This window comes from Alosa pseudoharengus, unplaced genomic scaffold (assembly GCF_046254945.1).
Source record: "Alosa pseudoharengus isolate Yale_2024_CS ecotype anadromous, Long Island Sound unplaced genomic scaffold, YU_APseudo_1.1 YU_APseudo_1.1_scf_23, whole genome shotgun sequence".
NCBI lineage: Eukaryota > Metazoa > Chordata > Actinopteri > Clupeiformes > Clupeidae > Alosa > Alosa pseudoharengus.
This window is the reverse complement of record NW_027468685.1, coordinates 16,049,133-16,068,066: the sequence shown is the minus strand read 5'-3', so window position 1 is coordinate 16,068,066 and position 18,934 is coordinate 16,049,133. Positions and strand designations below refer to the sequence as shown.

At 43.1% G+C, this 18,934-nt stretch overlaps 1 protein-coding gene and 1 long non-coding RNA gene across 4 annotated transcripts in view; one reads left to right on the top strand and one right to left on the bottom strand.

The window, feature by feature from the left end:
- Positions 1–9,004: 9,004 nt before the first annotated feature.
- On the top strand, positions 9,005–15,246 carry sla1a (Src like adaptor 1a). Of its 3 annotated transcripts, none has more exons than XM_076301774.1 (8): positions 9,005–9,185; positions 10,747–10,907; positions 11,386–11,485; positions 11,662–11,748; positions 12,119–12,222; positions 12,672–12,803; positions 13,507–13,636; positions 14,003–15,246. In XM_076301774.1, exons 2-8 carry the CDS (start codon positions 10,838–10,840, stop codon positions 14,208–14,210), a joined length of 831 nt encoding a protein of 276 aa, XP_076157889.1. In that variant the 5' UTR covers positions 9,005–9,185; positions 10,747–10,837; the 3' UTR covers positions 14,211–15,246. The 3 variants fall into 3 exon arrangements, with proteins under 3 accessions (XP_076157889.1, XP_076157890.1, XP_076157888.1); XM_076301775.1 differs by lacking the exon at positions 9,005–9,185 and adding an exon at positions 10,130–10,645; XM_076301773.1 differs by lacking the exon at positions 9,005–9,185 and having other exon boundaries at positions 10,130–10,907.
- The window catches only part of LOC143140721 (uncharacterized), a 25,150-nt gene continuing 15,407 nt past the window's right edge, over positions 9,192–18,934 (bottom strand). The window contains exon 5 of the long non-coding RNA XR_012990681.1: positions 9,192–9,309. This is a non-coding gene — a long non-coding RNA (uncharacterized LOC143140721). The remainder of the gene's footprint in view (positions 9,310–18,934) is intronic.

Below are 18,934 nucleotides of genomic sequence, written 5' to 3'. Positions count from 1 at the left end.
CGCCCACACTGGCTGAAATGTTACCTTGAAGTTGCATGGAGCAAGCAACATTCAATTGTATTTGTTTTGTTTGTTAAAGCCCCAATGACAACCATGGGCGGATTATGAACTTTCGGGCCCCTGGGCCCAGATGTATTAAGGGCCACCCACTTATTGTTGTATATGTGGGAGGGGGGGGTTTGGGGGTCCTCCCCCAGAATTTTTTTTATTTGTTTGCATTTTAGGGATGGCCAATACTAAATTCAATCAGATTCATAGCCTACATCCTGATTTGTTGATATTGAGGCAATGATTCCATGCAAAGGCTTGGGCTTCAGGGCCCCCTGGGCCTGGGCCCGGTAGGCCCATGCAGTAATCCATTCCTGATGACAACTGAAATGGTCTGAAGACGTTTGACTTTAAGCAACTTTGACTTCACACAGCAGGCTATCCATTCAGCATGCCGTCACAAGGTTCTGACCATGCGGCTGGAGCGGGTCAGCCAGAGCTTAACCAGAAGAGGGCCAGAGCTATTGCCCATGTGGTCAAGGACATCAATCTGCCTCCTTCAGTGTGTCTGCATTGCCAGACCTGTGTCCATGGCAACCCACTGGAAATTTGGAGAAACCGCCATAACCGTGCACCGCTTTTTTGGGGTAAAGGTGATACTGTAATAGCTATGCTCTGAGCTGCGTGCAGTTGAATTGGACAACTTCAATTTTGGACATAGGTGATGGAAACTGAGAAGCGTTTCTCTGCGCTCCCAGTTTGCCTGGCATCCTGCTCGCTAAAATTCCAAATAAGCATGGACTTGTTATGTAAGGCATATTTTTCTTCTCTTTGCGTGAACCCCTTTCCTGTTCCTCTCACGTGTGGAGGCATCTGAGGAAACGTACCACGCGGCACACAAGATTAATACAGACATGCAAGTCGTGCTGGACTCATCATCACCACAGCAGCAATGTGGATTACGTCAGGTGGGGATGACTTGATACAGCTGTTTTTCCGCCAAAAATAACATTTCATGAAATCACTCAGATCGCTAATAGAAATGATTTTCACATTTAGTTATTTCCTCTTCATTTTCACTCTCCCCGACTTCAGTTTCAGCAGAGCTGCACAAAGTTTTAACAGGTGTTTGTGTGTGTGTGTGTGTGTGTGTGTGTGTGTGTGTGTGTGTGTGTGTGTGTGTGTGTGTGTTTGTGTGTGTGTGTGTGTGTGTGTAGGTGTGTGTGTGTTTGTGTGTGTGTGTGTGTGTGTAGGTGTGTGTGTGTGTGTTTGTGTGTGTGTGTGTGTACGTGTGTGTGTGTTTGTGTGTGTGTGCATGTGTGTGTGTGTGTGTTTGTGTGTGTGTGTGTGTATTTGTTTGTGTGTGTGTTTGTGTGTGTGTGTGTGTGTGTGTGTGTGTGTGTGTGTGTGTGTAGGTGTGTGTGTGTTGGGTCATGTGTATGTGGGTGGGGGATGGAGAGAGGTGTGCCTCTGGCAGAAGAGAGGTGTAGAAAACTGAAGGCCTGCTTTCATCGGCAGGGCAGGGCAGGGCCCCTCTTTAGGTGCTCTGAAAAACAGCTTAAAAATAGTGAAGCTGAACAGACCATAATAAGCAGGTAATTTCCGATGGGTCCAGTAGATATGGCAACACTATACAGACCCGTGCAATTAGGCAGAAGGTTTGTAATGGAGACCCAATGGCTGTCATTACCAGCTGAGAGCAGACCAGACACTGTAGTTTGCCATTAGGGGTTGCATAAGTCTGGCATTGGCATCAGTGCAGTTATAGGCTGGTGCAGGGAGGTTTTCTTTCGTGTGTGTGTGTGTGTGGGGGGGGGGGGGGGTGCTCAGTTGTCAGAGAGAGAGAGAGAGAGAGATAGAGAGAGAGAGAGAGAGAGAGAGAGAGAGAGAGAATGAGGGAGAGAGAGAATGCTAGCACGTACAGGTGCTTTGCCACTGTGGAATTATAGCCCAGCTCACGTTAACTCCAAGCCTTGCAATTAGGGCCACTTTCACAGTCTGGGCCCCACCTGTTTGTGCTGGAGTTACCTTTGCTAACATTATGGTAGGCACGCTGGGTCCACTGGCACAGAGTCTGCTTGTGTGACTTGATATGGGCCCTCAGTTTGAAAAGAGAACAGCAGGGCAGGGCAGGGCAGAGGGAACCTGGACAGAATTCCATAAATAAATGTAATTGTGGAAATATACACAGGATTTGAAAGTTTTGGTATGTTTGTGCAGACATGCATTTAGGTTAGAGTCACCTTAATCGTCTCCTAATAAAACTGCTTTCAATATGCTACTGTTTGCAGAAAAACAAGTCTTCTTTTACAATGTGTGTTATGACATTGAGAGAGTTAGTCCTCATGAGAAACCTTGCTCATGAGAGAGTTAGTCCATTAATGTTAGTTGTTTCACTACAAATATTTGTCATGATGACAGTGTGGGAAATGAGTCACTGCGGTTTCAGTGCCTCGCAGGAGAGAATGTTTTAGATCAATGTTTCTTAACTGGTGGGTCGGGACCCAAAAGTGGGTCGCGGAACCATTCTGGGTGGGTCGTGGAGATGTGGGTAAAAAAATAAATAAATAATCACCCATTTTAAGTGCTACTTTGTCAGATCTACAGTACTATCTTAATATCCTGAAGACTTCACAAATGTAATGCCAAACATCAACATGTTCTAAAAAAGTAGGCCTACAGGCACTTTGCGTGTCTTACCATGTAGCTCACCTTATCTGTTGGCTTAAACACAAAAAAAAAATATATGGGTCGCGACTAAATGAACATGGGAAATTGTAGGTCCCAAAGCCAGACCAGTTAAGAACCACTGTTTTAGATGATTAAACAAAGTTTGCAGTATTATAAACCCTACAGCTATAAGAACTTTAGTTTCTATGACCTTCATGATCTGGCATAGTGGTTACTCAAACAAATCGACTGTTGCATGTGTTACACAGCAACCATACATCTATAGATAGTCTAGCAGCTTGTAGATATAGAGGTGACAGCTGGAAATCGTTTATGTAATTCAAAAATACACAGTTGTTTTTCATATCCACAGTTTTTGTTCATTGCAGCCTGATGCATTTTATTCTGAGAGAGACAAACTCTTTGTGGACGAGACAGGAATGGGAATGTTTTTTTTCCAGTGACTACCTCAAGCCAGTACATGTGATTGTGTTTGTATGTGTCTCTGTGTGTGTCTGTCTCTGTGTGGGTGTGTTTGTGTGTGTGTGTGTGTGTGTGTGTGAGAGAGAGAGAGAGAGAGAGAGAGAGAGAGAATGAGTCAAGCGGGGGCTAGCCAAGACACCACTGCCACGTGGTTGTTGCTGCAGCGGTCTCCCAGACGCCGCATCAATGAGTGGAAGCACCAGGCTCGGGCTACGGGGCCGTGTGGCGCAGGCAATTTGCACGGTGACATAATGCCACCCCCCCCCCCCCCGCTTCTTTCCTCCCATCTCCCTATTTTCCCCCATTTCTTCTCTCCCTTCTGTAAGAGTTTCCACTGAGCTGAGGCTTTGCGGGAATCTGCGAGCTTAGGAATCCAGCGATCCGGGAATCCAGACAGGAACTTGGTGCTGCTGCGTCTGCCACGGAGCGTCAGTCATTCTAACTCGCACTCACTCGCATGAGGTGAAATATTGAGGTGTGTGTGCAGAGAGAAGTTAATTCCACCTCGTTTTCACTTGAAATAAGACATAGGGAAAGCTTGATCGGTTAATCTTAGCACTGACTGGGACGGTCCAAGCCCTGTCACCGAGAGTGTGATGCCCCTTAGCTTGAGACGATGTCCAGAAGTTTGTGGTTAGCAAATGAATGGTTTAGACGTGTCTGTCTGTGTGTGGAACTGTGCGTGTGCGTGGTTGGTTTCTGTTGCCATTTTCATTACGTTATTCCCCAAAATAAAGAGACACATGACCTCCACTGTTGCCAGTAATGTTTTATTATTACAAATTTGTCACATCACTCCATAACATTAAAAGCCTGTATGGTTATGGCTTGTATTAGGTTATGTAATTGTTGGCTGTCTGTCATGGTGGAAAGCTATTTTGGTATGCACAAATGAAGCACAGAGGGGACTGCAGAGATGGAGTCTTGATGAGATTAGCAGAATCTAGTCTCTTACCCCAAACTCATCTGACCTACTTGCGAAGCATCTTTCACAGTAAAAAGATGAAAAAAAAAAGTTGAGTTGCATGGAGCCATTTGTGTTTGAACAGAAATACCATAAAGCTGATGATAACGACATGATTATTAGTCTGACACCAGTGTCAGCCAACATTCAGCACAGACGCATGCTGTGAGTTTTGGAAGATTCTATCTTTTTGTACATACTGTTGTGATTCCATCGCCACACACACACAAACATGTATGCATGCAAACACACACACACACACACACACACACACACACTCACACACACACACAAACACAGAAATAAACACTGATAAACACTCTGGGTTCATTTTGGCAGTTGACTGATTAGTTGCGCTAAACAGTTCATTTGAACACCATTCTTTTTCTCTGCATACAAGAAATACAGAGCACTGAAATCTGAATGACGAGTTTGCAAAGGGAGATTGCTGAGGAACTCAGAGATATAAATAAGGTAGATACCTTCTGAAAAAACGATTGATGCCAAACACTTCTGTATGTGAAAAGAATGCAAAAGTGCGCAAAAGTATCACAAAACGTATAACTCATATTCTTGTAGGCCTACAGAGTTTATTCTCTGAGTAAAAACTCTGTGTTTTAGAGTACTGAAGGTCATGAATTTTTTTTTAAGATCTCTTAAAATAGGTCATACCCACAAACCCATCAGACGTGACAAAAGTGGCTCACAAAAGTCAGTTGGAGACTTACAGGCTAATAGTTCCGGCGGTGGTAAAACCACACATTGTACATTGTGTTATTTTAATCGGCCCCCCTCACTCACTATTTTGGCAGGATGTAGTGACCGGTATCATTTCCTGTTCCAGTGTCTTTTGTCACAAATGTTTATTAATGTACACGCCAGAATATGTGATGTGTTATTAGCGCTTAAAGTGGGTTGTGTGTCGAGTATAGCTATTTCTGTCAGGTTTCCTGCTGACCTAACCGTCAACCAGCTAATGCCATCAGTCAGTCAGTCAGTCACATAACAGAATACAGTAGAAGTCACAGTCACAGAACAGCCTGCACAACACAAACTATAGAAAACAGGACACAAACACTGTTCCTTCTGCATGCTGAATTACTTAGGCCTATTACAAAAATGCTAATATCAATGTTATAAGATATAATACCATGATTTACATTGATTTACACATGGATTTATTCTAAAAAAAAAGGCCATATTGTTCTCCTAGTATTTTCTACTGTGGTATTGGACCAGTTAAGGAATGCCATCGACATTGGACGGGAATGACAACCACTATAATTTGACCGCTAAATCAAAAAGTGACATTGCTCTAGAGATTGATGAGCTCATGTTTCCATTACATTGACTGGTGAAGAATTCCAGCGCTCTTGCCCAAAGTGTCTTATAATCTAGGCAGCGTACTGCCTGCACATCATTAAAACCCCAAATTGTAGGCTTACAGCATGCGGTACGGTAATTTGTGACCCTTGCTCGACCCATCGCCCTGGTTGTCCATATCTCTGAGCTGTATGTATCTCGGCATCGTCTGGAGTCTGCCTGGCTGCCCATCACGTGCGGTGGGACCCTGACGGGCAGCGACCGGCTATCCCCTGGATGCTAATCAGCTAGCTTTCCCTGTCCTTGCCAAGCTCCATAAACAACCCAGCAACTCAATTAAACTCCATGGACCATGGCAACATAAGATGTTTTCACTTCATTTGCTTGTCTGTTGAGTGCGCTTTGAGTGAACGGTCACAAGAAGTCCTCTTGAAGTCCTCTTGAAGAAAAAAATGGCACCACATCACTGTGTTGTTTTCTGAGAGCTGAAGATACCAGGAAGGATAAAGCATTTCTGGGTGACATTTTTATCTGTGTCTTACAGGAGATAGACAATAGGAAAATAACTGTTGGGAGTGCGTGGAGGGAGAGGAAAGCAACAATCCACAGCTTCATGTACGGTATGAGTGAGAGGAGGACTAATAGACTAATAGTCTCCTTTAAGAGCTAGTTGGGAGTAATGACATTGGTTTGTTTGATGTGTTCTCCTTGAAAGCAAGTGATACATCTGAAGTATCATTTGAATGATTTGAATGATTAACTCTTTAGGTGAGCTGTATGTCCTGCTGTGGTAGAGGTACACAGCAGACAGGTTTCATTTGTCTTTTGGTGAATTATGAAAAAGGGTTTTCTGCTGCATTGTGTCTGTGGTGTGAGTGTTTCACCCCCTTGGGTGGATGTGGTTGTTCATATGTAGGTATCTCGTGAATATCAGTGCGCACACGCATATGGCCACACATGCAAAGACAAATGCACACACACACACACACCCACACATTGTATACACACACACACACGCACGCATGCACACATACACACCCACACACACAAACTGTACACACACACACGCACGCACACACACACACACACACACACACACACACACTTCCTCTCTGGCTGCCAGCTCTATGTTTACGCTGACTGGGCCTAAGAGCACAACACACACACAGGCCAGTCATTTGATTTCGCCGAGCTGGTGCCAATCCACCCCCTTGCTCTCCATGAACACAAAGCAAGCTAATGGAAACACGATACTCAGATCAGACTTCACAGTGTTTCTGTCATGGGCTGAACCACGACGCATTGCAGAGATATGGAGACAAACTGCTGTTGGCTCTCTCTGTCAATACTCAGTCCCCTGACAGCACTCATCAGCAATGTACTGTATTGATTTCCGAAACAGTGCAGCAGCACTTTATTTGATCTGACTTGGCAGGGCTCCAGTCGAACAGTGATGAGTTATGGCTTGGTGGAGTTTCTTGGTCCAGGAACTTATGATGCGGAAGACGACATTGGAGGCATCACAGCTGACAGACGCAGACAGGAGATGGTATCGTTTGGCCCACGTTGTGCAATCCCAAAAATATAAAAGACAGACAAGACAGACAAAATGCAACAACACATTTTGTTGTCCAGAACAATAAATAGTATGATGAAGAGCTAATGTTTCTGAACATTCCCATGTGTAGAAACTAACACTACAGTTTTTCTCAGTCGCTTTGGTGCTTTTCTCACATAACTATTAACATTTGCACAGCAGTTAGTGCAATTCTCAAAACAATTAGTGCAAACTGCAAAACCTAGTGGATGACCTGCAAAAGCACGTCACTTGCTCAAAATGGATAGTCCATTCCTCAAAAGCAGGTATTTATGTCAATGAAACTGTCAGTGTCATCAAAATGAGAAGTCTTGACACCATTGTTTATGAACAAGATAGTCAAATGGCTTTGTCATGTTTTCATTATGACAGTTCTCTCAGTGTTTTCCAATGCAAAAAAAGGTCAGAACTCGGTGACACTACCTGAACATGCTCAAGACAGCACTATACAGTACTTGTACAGCCATTTGAAAACTACAGTAAAGTTACACATTGCTGTAGTTAGGTGAGTAAGTGAGTACAAGACACTGAATACGTACATTTTTACTGTATGCTCTTTGCAATTCTACATTGTGACAGAATTTGATAACTAGTTCAACAATTTTGTATGTAATGACTCAAGCAATGAAATGAAGACTATTAGTTTTATTGGGAACGACTATTCAGCATTCATAAGTATAGTTCATTTTGACTGACATGACATAAGCAAATGATAATGTTAAAAAACAGCAGAGAATTGTATGTAAGCAACTGATACATGTCCAAAAGTATTTGCAATTTGTTCAGAGGAAGGAGAAATTGCTACTATGATGTGCACAAATTACTAAATGTTGTGGAGGTTGAACTAATGGTTATGAGAATTTTCATTCTGATCTGAAAAAAGCACCAAAGCGACTGAGATAAACTGTATTTGTTAGCCTAAGCATTTGTTAGCAAAGCCTATATATATATATATATATATATACTGCTAAGCATTTCTGATATGTTGCTGATTGGATCATAAACGGCCACAGCAACAAAGAGGAATGACTGATTTTTCTCTATTATTGTGTTACATGTTCTTATCTATATTTCTGATATGTTGCTGATTGGATCATAAACGGCCACAGCTACGAAGAGGAATGACTAATAATGACTGACTCTTTTTTGTTATTGTTACATGCTCCAAATGTAAAGCACTTTCAGCTGTATTCTGTGTATGGAAGGTGCTGTACAAATAAAGCTTATTATTATTATTATTATTATTATTATTATTATTATTATTGACCATGAAATGCTGAAATGCACCCTCCATTTGCTTGTTTGTGTAGTTAGTTGAAACATTTGACAGATTTCTCTGTTGAAATGTCACACATTGGTCTTATTTAGTTATTCAGAAGTAGGAAGTGACATTTATGTCCGTTTTTAACTTCCACATTTGTATGTTTGGCTAAAGTGTGTGAACACACCAAACATATCTGTAAACACCATCAGTAACTATTTGTATACATCTTTTCAACAGCATATTTAAATATGTGCATTCCTAACGCATTTCCAGTGCAAAACACTGAGCTAATAGTAACTTTGAGCCAAACAAAAATGTAAAAAACATGTTTTAAAGTCGACACTTTGAACACTTTGAATTAAGCTAAAGCTAATTTTAAAGTATCTGCGCTGGTTTTGAACTTTTCAACCGGAAACCCTCTTGGAACAGATTGAAAGGGTCTACACCTATGAATAGTTTTTGTTAATTGTATTTTAAAGATATCTAAAAGAGAACAGCAGAAGCAGCCCAAAATCTGGTGTCTGATATATTTTTGCCCCCCTCTTCTTCATGAGAGATAAAAATGAATATTCTTTTTAATTAAGCTCACAGTGTTTTTGCCACCTTTCAATGTGTTCTCATGGTTTTAAAGGGTATGTCCGACTGAGCTTCCTTATTTTGAGGTGTTGCGTAGTGCAGGGATAGTCCCTATGTCACTTCAGCTTTAACTCTTAACAGTCACTGTTGCTGCAAATCCTCTCTGGTCAAACAGAAGACGACCGCTCTGTGTTCTCTGTGGCACCATCAGTGCCACCCTGTTCAGCATGCCCATGACCTACACACTGGGACAAGTGAAAAGCCACCAGTTATAACAGTATTGGAGAGGCAACCACACATAAGTGTTTCCTGTGAGAGGGGTGAGTGGAATGTCTAGCAAAGAATATTTCCTAGAGACAAATAAAGTTGTCTTTATTTTAGATAAAGGAACATCTGCTGCAGTTTTTTTCCGGTGAGTTCTGTCACTGTGGTGAATGTGGCCTCCTGAAAAAGATAGATAGAAGATACAAAGTGAAAGCTTGTATCTTGACGTGCATCAGGATATTTCTGAATGACATTTCTGTGAACTACCTGTTTAAAAAAAGCTATCTTGAGAAGCTGATTGATATTCACCTTCTCTAAAGTGAAGTGCAGTAAAGACCATAATTAGAACGCTACATATAGTAGTGTATGCAAGTTATTGTGAGAGTGTGGATGAAAATGTGATAATCTACTAACAAATATTTGCCGTTGAAATTTACTGTACTTATACAATTGGTTCTCTTAGAATCCAAAAATATTAATTCTATGAACACGTCTAAAACAACGTGTGATGAAAGCCTAAACTGTGTGGACATTAGCATGATTGGCCAACTAATGGGAATCTGTATGCGTTGCTAAAATCCATGGCAGTTTTTTGATTTTACACTACAAAGTCAATATGTTTCTACATAGAATTACTGTAAAAAACACAAAAAAGGACCAAAACAGTAGCCATGATATTTCAAAGAATTATCAGAAAAGGAAACAGGCCTTTGCACATTAAAGTGAGTCATTTGTGAGACCTTGCTGGTTGTGAATATGTCAATATGCCAATAAGCCCCTAGACTGCAGTTAAAAAGTTTCAGTTGTATTCACTTGTTTACAAGTAGGTTGAAGACATCACATGATTAGTCACAAAACACAATTTCAGACCTTGGGCACGCAATGAATACATTTCACTGACTTTGATACAACAACTAAAGCATTTCTTCCTATGTTGTCCCCTACACTATGTAGACTAAAAAACAACTGTGTTTTTCATCTCACATGATCATACAGGGTTTAACTAATGCAGTTGACCCGGTACTCAGTGGCATGTGTTTCTCTGAGTCCTCTTCTAACACATGCCCTCCCATCACTGAGGTTAAAAACCGTCAAAAAAGGCCCCGAAATGTGGCACCTTTTTGGAGAACTACATATCTTTAGCAGTATGACACAGCAAAAAAAAAAAAAAAGCTATGTGTATGTAAACACTGCTTGGCCAAGCTCCGTCTATTTCTAGATTCTACCGTTTCATATTGTCAAACAGTTTCGTGCAATCTACTGCAACTGTGTACTGAACTGCAACTCCTATGCAAACACCTCTGCAAACCAAACTCTAGAATTTCATTACATACAATGAACAACATTAGTGAAGACTTACTCTATATGTCTAAAGTTACCAGTTGAGAGGGGCTCAATGGAAAATTGTGATAGACAGCACCGTACCAGAGCTTCCCTATTCAGCTGAGCATATTGTGGTAGAGATACTGTGTGTGAGGAAGTTACAAAACTCACAGCGCTCAGGCGCTTTCCAGAGGTGTTTGGGCTTTCGCTCTTTGTACACACACAAAGCCATTTTACTTTCTTTCTTTTTTCTTTCTTTTTTATCTTTAATTTTCTCTCCTCTACTATCTGAAGGGGACGTCTGGTGTGGAGAATGAGGCACGGTGGCTGACAGCGGTCGAGCGACAGAGCTGCGAAGAGATCGAGCAGAAGTGGACAGTTAGACATGGGGATCGCAAAGAGCACGGCTAAGGGCCACCAGCAAACTGTGGCCGACGCCGACGTTCAGCTGAAAGGCAAGCCCTTACTGTTGTTGCTATTGGACCTGTGTTTCATGTGGTCTGTCTCATGTCTCTCATTTCAACGTATTTACAGTATCACGGCTGAGGCTTGCAAAGTGTTTTTAATTGTGCTAATATGTATTGTGTACTATTTAAAGGCTCTTCGGAAGCAGAATCAGAGATGGGTTTCTTGCCAAATAGGCTCCAGTTGCAAGGATATTTTATTGATCTGTGTCAAAAACACATTTATTATTCAAAGAGGGACAAGACAAAGTCAATTCAGCCCAAAAGAAGCAGTAATTATAAATCCAATTCTCTGTCTCTTCTGAAGAGAGATTATAAATCCAATTCATTGTCCAATGTCTCTACTTTTGTTGTTATCATGTGAGGGTTAATCTTTGCGTTTAGTTGCTCAGTGCCGTAGCTTTAGTTGCTTAAGTGCTTCAGTGGCTTTGGGATTGACACATAACTCTGTGGCGTCATCGATCTGCAGCAAGCGATGATGACATGCTGATAGTCCTCACAGACTACCCCTCCCCAGACATAAGTGAGCCAATCTTCAGGATGGGGGAAAGACTCAAAGGCCTCGGAGAGTGAGTCTACATTCAGAAACAATACACAATGTACATCTACATGCAATATTTTGGTCATGCGGGTATTGTGTACTATGGGCCTTGACTTGAGTGACCACTGAGGCCACGGTCATGGCGATTTTGTCACGGTTCTCACTTCTTATCTGCGTGTTCTTGTGTTGTTCTGTGGCTCTTAGAGAGGGTTCCTGGTGGAAAGTCCGGTCCCTCAAAACAGGCCATGACAACTACATTCCATGCATCCACGTTGCAAAGATTTACCATGGGTGAGCTTTGTGTGCCTTCTCTGTAATATATGCAAGCCTACTTTGAATGGGCTTACGTGCTATATCATATACTGTATCATATTAATTCTCATATGATATGCTTTACCCGTCCATTCCAGCACTTAATAACCATGTGAAAATATTGCAATATGCGATTATTACATTCTGTTTTTATTCACATTTTACACAACGTCCCAACTTTTTCTGTTTTGGGGTTGTATTGCAATATGGGCATTTCTAGAGGTTTCTGCAAGGAAACTCAATGTAACATTTACATCATAAGACTTCACGCCATAAAAAGGAGAAGAAAAAAGTTAACTGTGTGTGAGAAAAACACCCCTTTTCTCATGATGCTTATCCCTTTGCAAAGATGGCTGTTTGAGGGTGTGGTGAGGCAAAAGGCAGAGGAGCTCCTGCGGATGCCTGGAAATGTAGTCGGCTCTTTTATGGTCCGAGAGAGCCCCAAAGAGAGAGGTATGGGGGGGGGGGGGTCTATGTACCAAACACATGATCATGATCCTTCTCTGATTGTTTAACACTCTGTAAAGCGCCATGAGACATGTGCAATGTTTTGGCGCGATATATATAGGCTGTTTTGTGGCATTACATGGTCTATGTTTGGGTGTGGTGGGGCAAGTCTGTGTCACTTGTGGATTAAAGCGTCTCCTAAATATAATACCTTTATCACGGCAAAGCTTTAACTAATAATTTCATACACCTCTAGAGCAGTGGTCTAATGTATTTTTTTTAGCTAGGTGGCCCGTGCATTTTTTATTGGTTAAGTGGTCCTTTATCTGAAAAAGTTTGAGAAACACTGCTCTAGAGAGATACATGACACCCACTGCAGTAGAAATGTTTGAAGTTCTCACTGTAATATCGGTGATATGGTTCAGTATGTCTAACCTGTATGCTTCCTCCTGAAGGGGTCTACTCATTGTCCGTGAAGCACAGAGCCATCAAGCACTATAAAATCTTCCGCATGGCCAACAGCTGGTACTACATCTCCCCGCGCCTCACCTTCCCAAGCCTGGAGGACATGGTCAACCACTACTCGGGTCAGTGCTGGCTCAGACTTACACTGTTGGCTTTCCTCAGTGGTGTGTGCCTTTCTTTTTTTGCCTTTAGTTGGACAGGACAATGGAGAGTGACAGGAAACAAGTGGGAGAGAGAGATGGGGTGGGATCGGGAAACGACCGCAGGTCGGATTCGAACCTGGGTCCCCGTGGGCACTCGAACCCGTATATGGTACAGGCGCTGTAGCCTGCTGCGCCACATCGCCCAGTGGTGTGTGTCTTTCAAACCCTGCACTCGTATTTGAGGGGTTATATATTATCACCATTGTTTGTGTGTTGAACGTGTGTGCGTTACTGCATGTTTACAAAATTCGTGTTTTCTGCCTCTTTGGTTATGGACGTTTTGCAGATGGCCTGAGCGGAGTGTTTATTTGTGTTTGGCATAACTGAAAGAGAGAATGACGACTTGACCCCTGCGCTTGGTCAGCATGTTTGTGATTATGCAGCCACTGCCACGAACGGTACATGCTGTGCTTACCGAATGATTAGCGTGTGTATTTGTGTCTGTAGTCATGTGAGCTTGTTGTGTGACTGCAGATTTCCTTGCTTTTGTTTTCAGTTTTAGAGCTTAAGATGTATATCTACGTCCAATCACTTGTGTGTTTTTGTAGCTGAAAATTTTCATTTTCTTTAATTGTGTGTGTTTGTGTGTGTGTGTGTGTGTGTCTGTGTGTGATCCCCACAGATGCAGCGGACGGCCTGTGTTCCGTTCTGACTGCTCCCTGTCTGGCGTTTACAGCCAACGCCCCGAGCACCGTCCCCCAGCCCCCACCTGTGGTCATGCGCCACAACTTTGACTGGAAGAACGTGGACAGGTACTGTACATCACTCATCCCATCTCACCTCACTTTGGTGTTATTTATCACTTGATTTGTCTGTACATCTCTTTACACACATAAACACACACACACACACACACACACACACACACACACAATCATTCGCACACACGCACACACACACGCACGCACGCACGCACACAGAAACACACACACAAACACTCACATTAATCCTGCACGCTTTTCAAAATCTCCACTTCAGTGACAATAATTTGCACTCACAACAAACATCTGGCATGAAAAAGCATGGCCTGCTTTTTCTTCTTTCTTCTTTTTTTTAAACCCTTTTTGGTTTTAACCTTTCTTTTCTCTTGCACGAACTCTCACACCTTCCACCCACAGGTCCCAGCTTCTCAACGCCAACTCTGCAGACAACCAGCACGCCAGGGACATGGTCAGTTTTGGCGTGAGGAATAGCATAGCCTCTTACCTGTCCCTGGCCGAGACGACAGGCAGCAGCAGCAAGACCAGCAACCGTAAAAAGAAGAGTAAATCTGTCTACTTGATGACAGATACCAGCAACACACTCTACGAGGAGGATTATGATTAAGGCCTTGGGGAGAGGGGGAGGAGGACTTTGGATGGTCTTGGGATTTTTTTTTGTACCCAAGTGGAACAGACAGTGCTAAATCTTGGACTCGTCCAGTTAAACACACTTGACATATTCTGGTTCTTAAAGAAAGAGTGGAAGAGTAACGTGGGGATGAGGCCACTATATGTGTCCACTGTGAGGATAGTCAGTGAGGAGAACTGCTAGGACTGAAGACTGAATGCTTTCCTTGGCAGGGTGATTGCCTTTTAAACAAACTTGCTGTGTGTGTGTGTGTGTGAGAGAGAGAGTGTGTGTATGTGTGTGTGTGTGTGTGTGTGTGTGTGTGTGTGTTTGTATATATGTCTGTGTGTGTGTGTACTGTATGTACAAGTCTTTTTTTGGCGGATGTGAGTGAGTATTTCCCAAGATTATCTCCATACATTCTCAGTCACGGTCAGCTATTTTGGCAATACCACAGACATCCTCACGTATCCATAGTTGGCTCGTTAACATCTCAAGAAAAAAAAAGAAAAAAACAACCACCACTGTCTCTAACTCCACAGCCTTTTTTGGTCACATCCCTCAGACTTCAGGGCATTTTGACTCAATTTGCACAACTGGGAGAGATCTTCAGTAGTGTTGTTTTCAATAGCCGGGGGGTTCGTGTCGTCCTTTGCGATCACAAACTCCACACAGCGCTGGTGCCAAACCAAGAAAAGAAGATCCCGGCGTTCTTTGCTCCACACAAACATCCGCGCAAACACGGATCCGGAGCGGAACGCGCAGCCAGCATGGCGAGCAGCCGCCGACTCCTTTGTTTAACGCCGTTGTGATGGAATAGGCTTCAGAGCCGCTAAATCTTTATGGCTGCCATCTGCGCCACTGATTAAAGGCATTTATTGGGGATTAGTGTTGCACACTGATGCAACTCACTAGACTGCTCCGTGCCACTTAAATGGCTTCCGAGACGCCTGCTGATAGGAATGCAGATGTTTTGCAGATTGCTGTTCTTGATTGCTGTCCTAAACTGCTCGTAACAAAACCTGTAACTTTTTTTTTGTCCCACTCTTCACTGCAAATGAAAAGTGTGTGTGTGTGTGTGTGTCTATGTGTGTGTGTGTGTATGTGTGTGTATGTGTGTGTGTGTGTGTGTGTGTGTGTGTGTGTGTGTGTGTGTGTGTGTGTGTGTGTGCGCGTGTGTGGATTGCGGAGACATGAGCGTGGTTTGTTGATGATGTTTCCCCCTGAGAGACATGGCAAGCAAGCACAAGCTTTAATAGATCGGACTTCCTGTGAACTGTTTAGCTGTGAAAAGCCAGACAATGAGGTGTGGTCTGTGAAACAGGACTAAAGTACTACTCAGTCTTAAATAAATAATTGAAGTGAAACAATAACTGGGCCATGGACTGAGAGGCTACACCACACAAATGCCTAACCTATGATGGTTAGCTTCGTCTATGAGAGCAAAGTTGTTTGTCAGCTTCTTATTTATTGTCGGCTGTTAAACATATGCCATTGCAGATGGTGTGAGAAAAAGTGTGTGTATGAGAGAGGGAGATATAGAGAGAGAGAAAGAGAGAGAGAGAAATCAAGCAATCATGTGACATGCGTTGCTTTTATGAGCAGCTAGTTTTCTGGCCCACACATATGGCGGAGCTATGCTCCTGTTGCATGAGGAAGTAAGTCAAGAAAGCAAACAAATAAACAACCAACTATAAAATACAAACAAACAAAGTGCAGGCACCACAACTGATATAAAGGCTTCCAGACACACACATTGGATGCTGTTGCATACTGAACGTTGGGTGAACGCTACAATTAATGCAATAGTAATGCATTGCAGACATTGTAGCAGAGACTGACATACATAAAACTGCTGTAGGCTGGAAATGCACACCCCGTGGTTACTTGTTTAAACTATGGCCAAGCTCTGAGTGTGCACCATAAAACCACACACCAACTCAAGCTCACCGTCTCGTCACTGACCCAACGTTAAACCAAAGGTCACCAAACATCACCATGGCCAACTCTCTCTGTATCACAGCCTACATCTCAGACAAGCACCAGTGGTTACCCACTTTGGCAACAACCAACAGTAAAACCGTAAGCACTTTGTTAAACACTCAATTCCATGGAGTGAAGTTGTGACAAACTTGTACAGAAATGGTGGCAATTCTACCACTTAAAAGGCGGCTCGACCACCGATGGGATCATCTACAGCAGTGTTTCTCAAAGTGTGGTCCGGGGACCACTGGTGGTCCGCAAGCTATCCCAAGTGGTCCGCGAGCAGACGTGGTAAAAAACAATATAGATGAGTTGTTTGCAATATTGAACCAACTTCCAAACAATTCTGCAACACTGCCTATGTAAGCTATGCCAATTTAAATCATATGAATCCTCTAAAACAATAAGCAAGGTGCAAAGACAATTAGCAAGGTGGTTCAGTGAGTAGGCCTATTGTGTCTATTAGCTAGGTGGTCCATGAGTTTTTTTTTACTGGTTAAGTGGTCCTTGGTCTGAAAAAGTTTGAGAAACACTGATCTACAGTGACTGATCGCACTTAGCTTTGTTGAGTCTCTAGATTAGCATAACATGATATGGAAAAAAAGTTTCAACCAAAGTTTCTAGATCGCTTCGCATCAACTGTAATCTGGCGGGGGTTGATAAAGTGCAATGTAAGTGCATGACAATGGGGAGGGGGGACAATCATGCTCCAGTGTGATTGAAAGGAACCGTGTCCAGTGTGAGTTCATCCTTAGTGCCTGTTCCCTCCCTTTCAAAAGCTACATCATTACTGTAAAGGAGGACTGACTGGGGTGAATTGAGATTGCTTGTAAAGATTTCCTGTAAAGAGAGTATTCATGCATGTTCAATACCGGTAATATCTTGAACAAAAAAAAAAAATCACAGGAGCTGTCACTGCCAACACGAACACATGCAAGCGATTCATATGTTCAACAGAAGAACCTTGTTCTTTCGCAAGAGGTGCAAAAATGTGTGTAGATGGAGAGAGAGGCAAAAACAACAATTTCCAATCTCGACGTGCCAACGCACACACGGCCTGAGAAAGATGCGTGCAAAGCGGCGCGGTGAGACAAAAGGCCGGCTAGCAAACGGCAGGAAGAGAGGCCACTCAACATTAACAAACTGGATACCCTCTCAGGACAGCGCGCACAGACTCGCCCACAGGGATCCAGGTCAGCAACAGTTTCAAGCAGGACAAGAAAGTAGACAGATAAAGTTCTTTCTTTCTCTTTCTCTCTCTTTCTCTCTCTCTCTTCCTTTCACTCTCTCTTGTTCTCTGCTTATCATTCATTGGCTCCCCATTGCTCTTAAGTCCTGTTTGATGTTACAGCAGATCCCATAAGCAGGGAAAACACTCCATGTGCCATGCTAAGAGTACCACTTGCCCACCCCACAAAACTCCCTTCTCTGAATATCAAAACTATCAAAACACACACCCCGCTCACACACACACACACACACACACACACACACACACACACACACACACACACACACACACACACACATACACACACACACACACTTAAAAAAAACATCTCTGTCTGCCTTTTTACACATGCTCTGGGAGTGAGTGCTTATCTTTCGCCTGTTTTTAAACATAATCAGTATTGCTGTAATCTATCCAAAGACTTAGCTTAGGAATGACTGCAGCTGTCTAAACCTTCAGCGGCATTGGACTAAGATGGGCCTCCGCACGCACGCCACATGTTGGCTTCCCTCGCTGGTGTGACACCATGTCTTTCACCAGTCCTTGTTATGCCAAGGCCCCTCTTTTTTTCTGGTTTATTTTGCCAGCCTGCTCATATATCTGTGTCTGGGTCTTTTTGTAAGCTTCAGAGTATTAGCTGGATGATGAGAGGCAGCCGATCATATGAGCTGTGGTTGTTATTGTGAAGCTTGTCATAACAGTGTGTTGTGTTGCACAAACAAGGAATTAAAAACAGAAGAACACAACTTTCATTGTCGCTGTTTGAACACATGGTCATGTTACAGTTACAACGAACGGCACCAAAAGCACGCACGGCGTTCAGTTGCACAGAAAACTTTGACATGTGAGAGTGCGAGAACTTTTTTCGGCACATCTGATTTCCACTATGTGGGTGTCGTTACTTTCTGGTTTCAGGACATTTCAGTTAGTGGTGGGAAGCTCATTCTGCTGTTACCTTCCCGTTTTAATAACACTGTGGTGGTGGCGGCGGCGTTCAGTTTATACATACCTCTAAATAGGCCATCTGGGACCCTAGTCACTGTCAATACTTAATGCTGTTTCTCAGAATCAGTGGTCAAAACTCTCGACTCCTAGCCCCTTCCCTGCCACTAGTGTGTTGGGCAATTCTGCTCAGCACAGAGGCACATATATACACAGAGACAGACAGACAGACACACACGCACGCATGCACGCACGCACGCACGCAAGCACACACACACACACACACACACACACACACAAGCACGCACACACACACACACACACACACACACACACACACACACACACACACACACACACACACACACACACACACACACACACACACACAAAGGATTAAAGCGGCAAAGGTGAAAACAGCACACACCAAAAGACTAACTAGGTCTGTGAGATGCTAAGCTGGATGACACACTACCTCATTAAACACAATAACTCATTATTGAGAGAGAGAGAGAAAGAGAGAGAGGGAGAGAGAGAGAGAGAGATAAAGAGGGAGAGAGAGAGA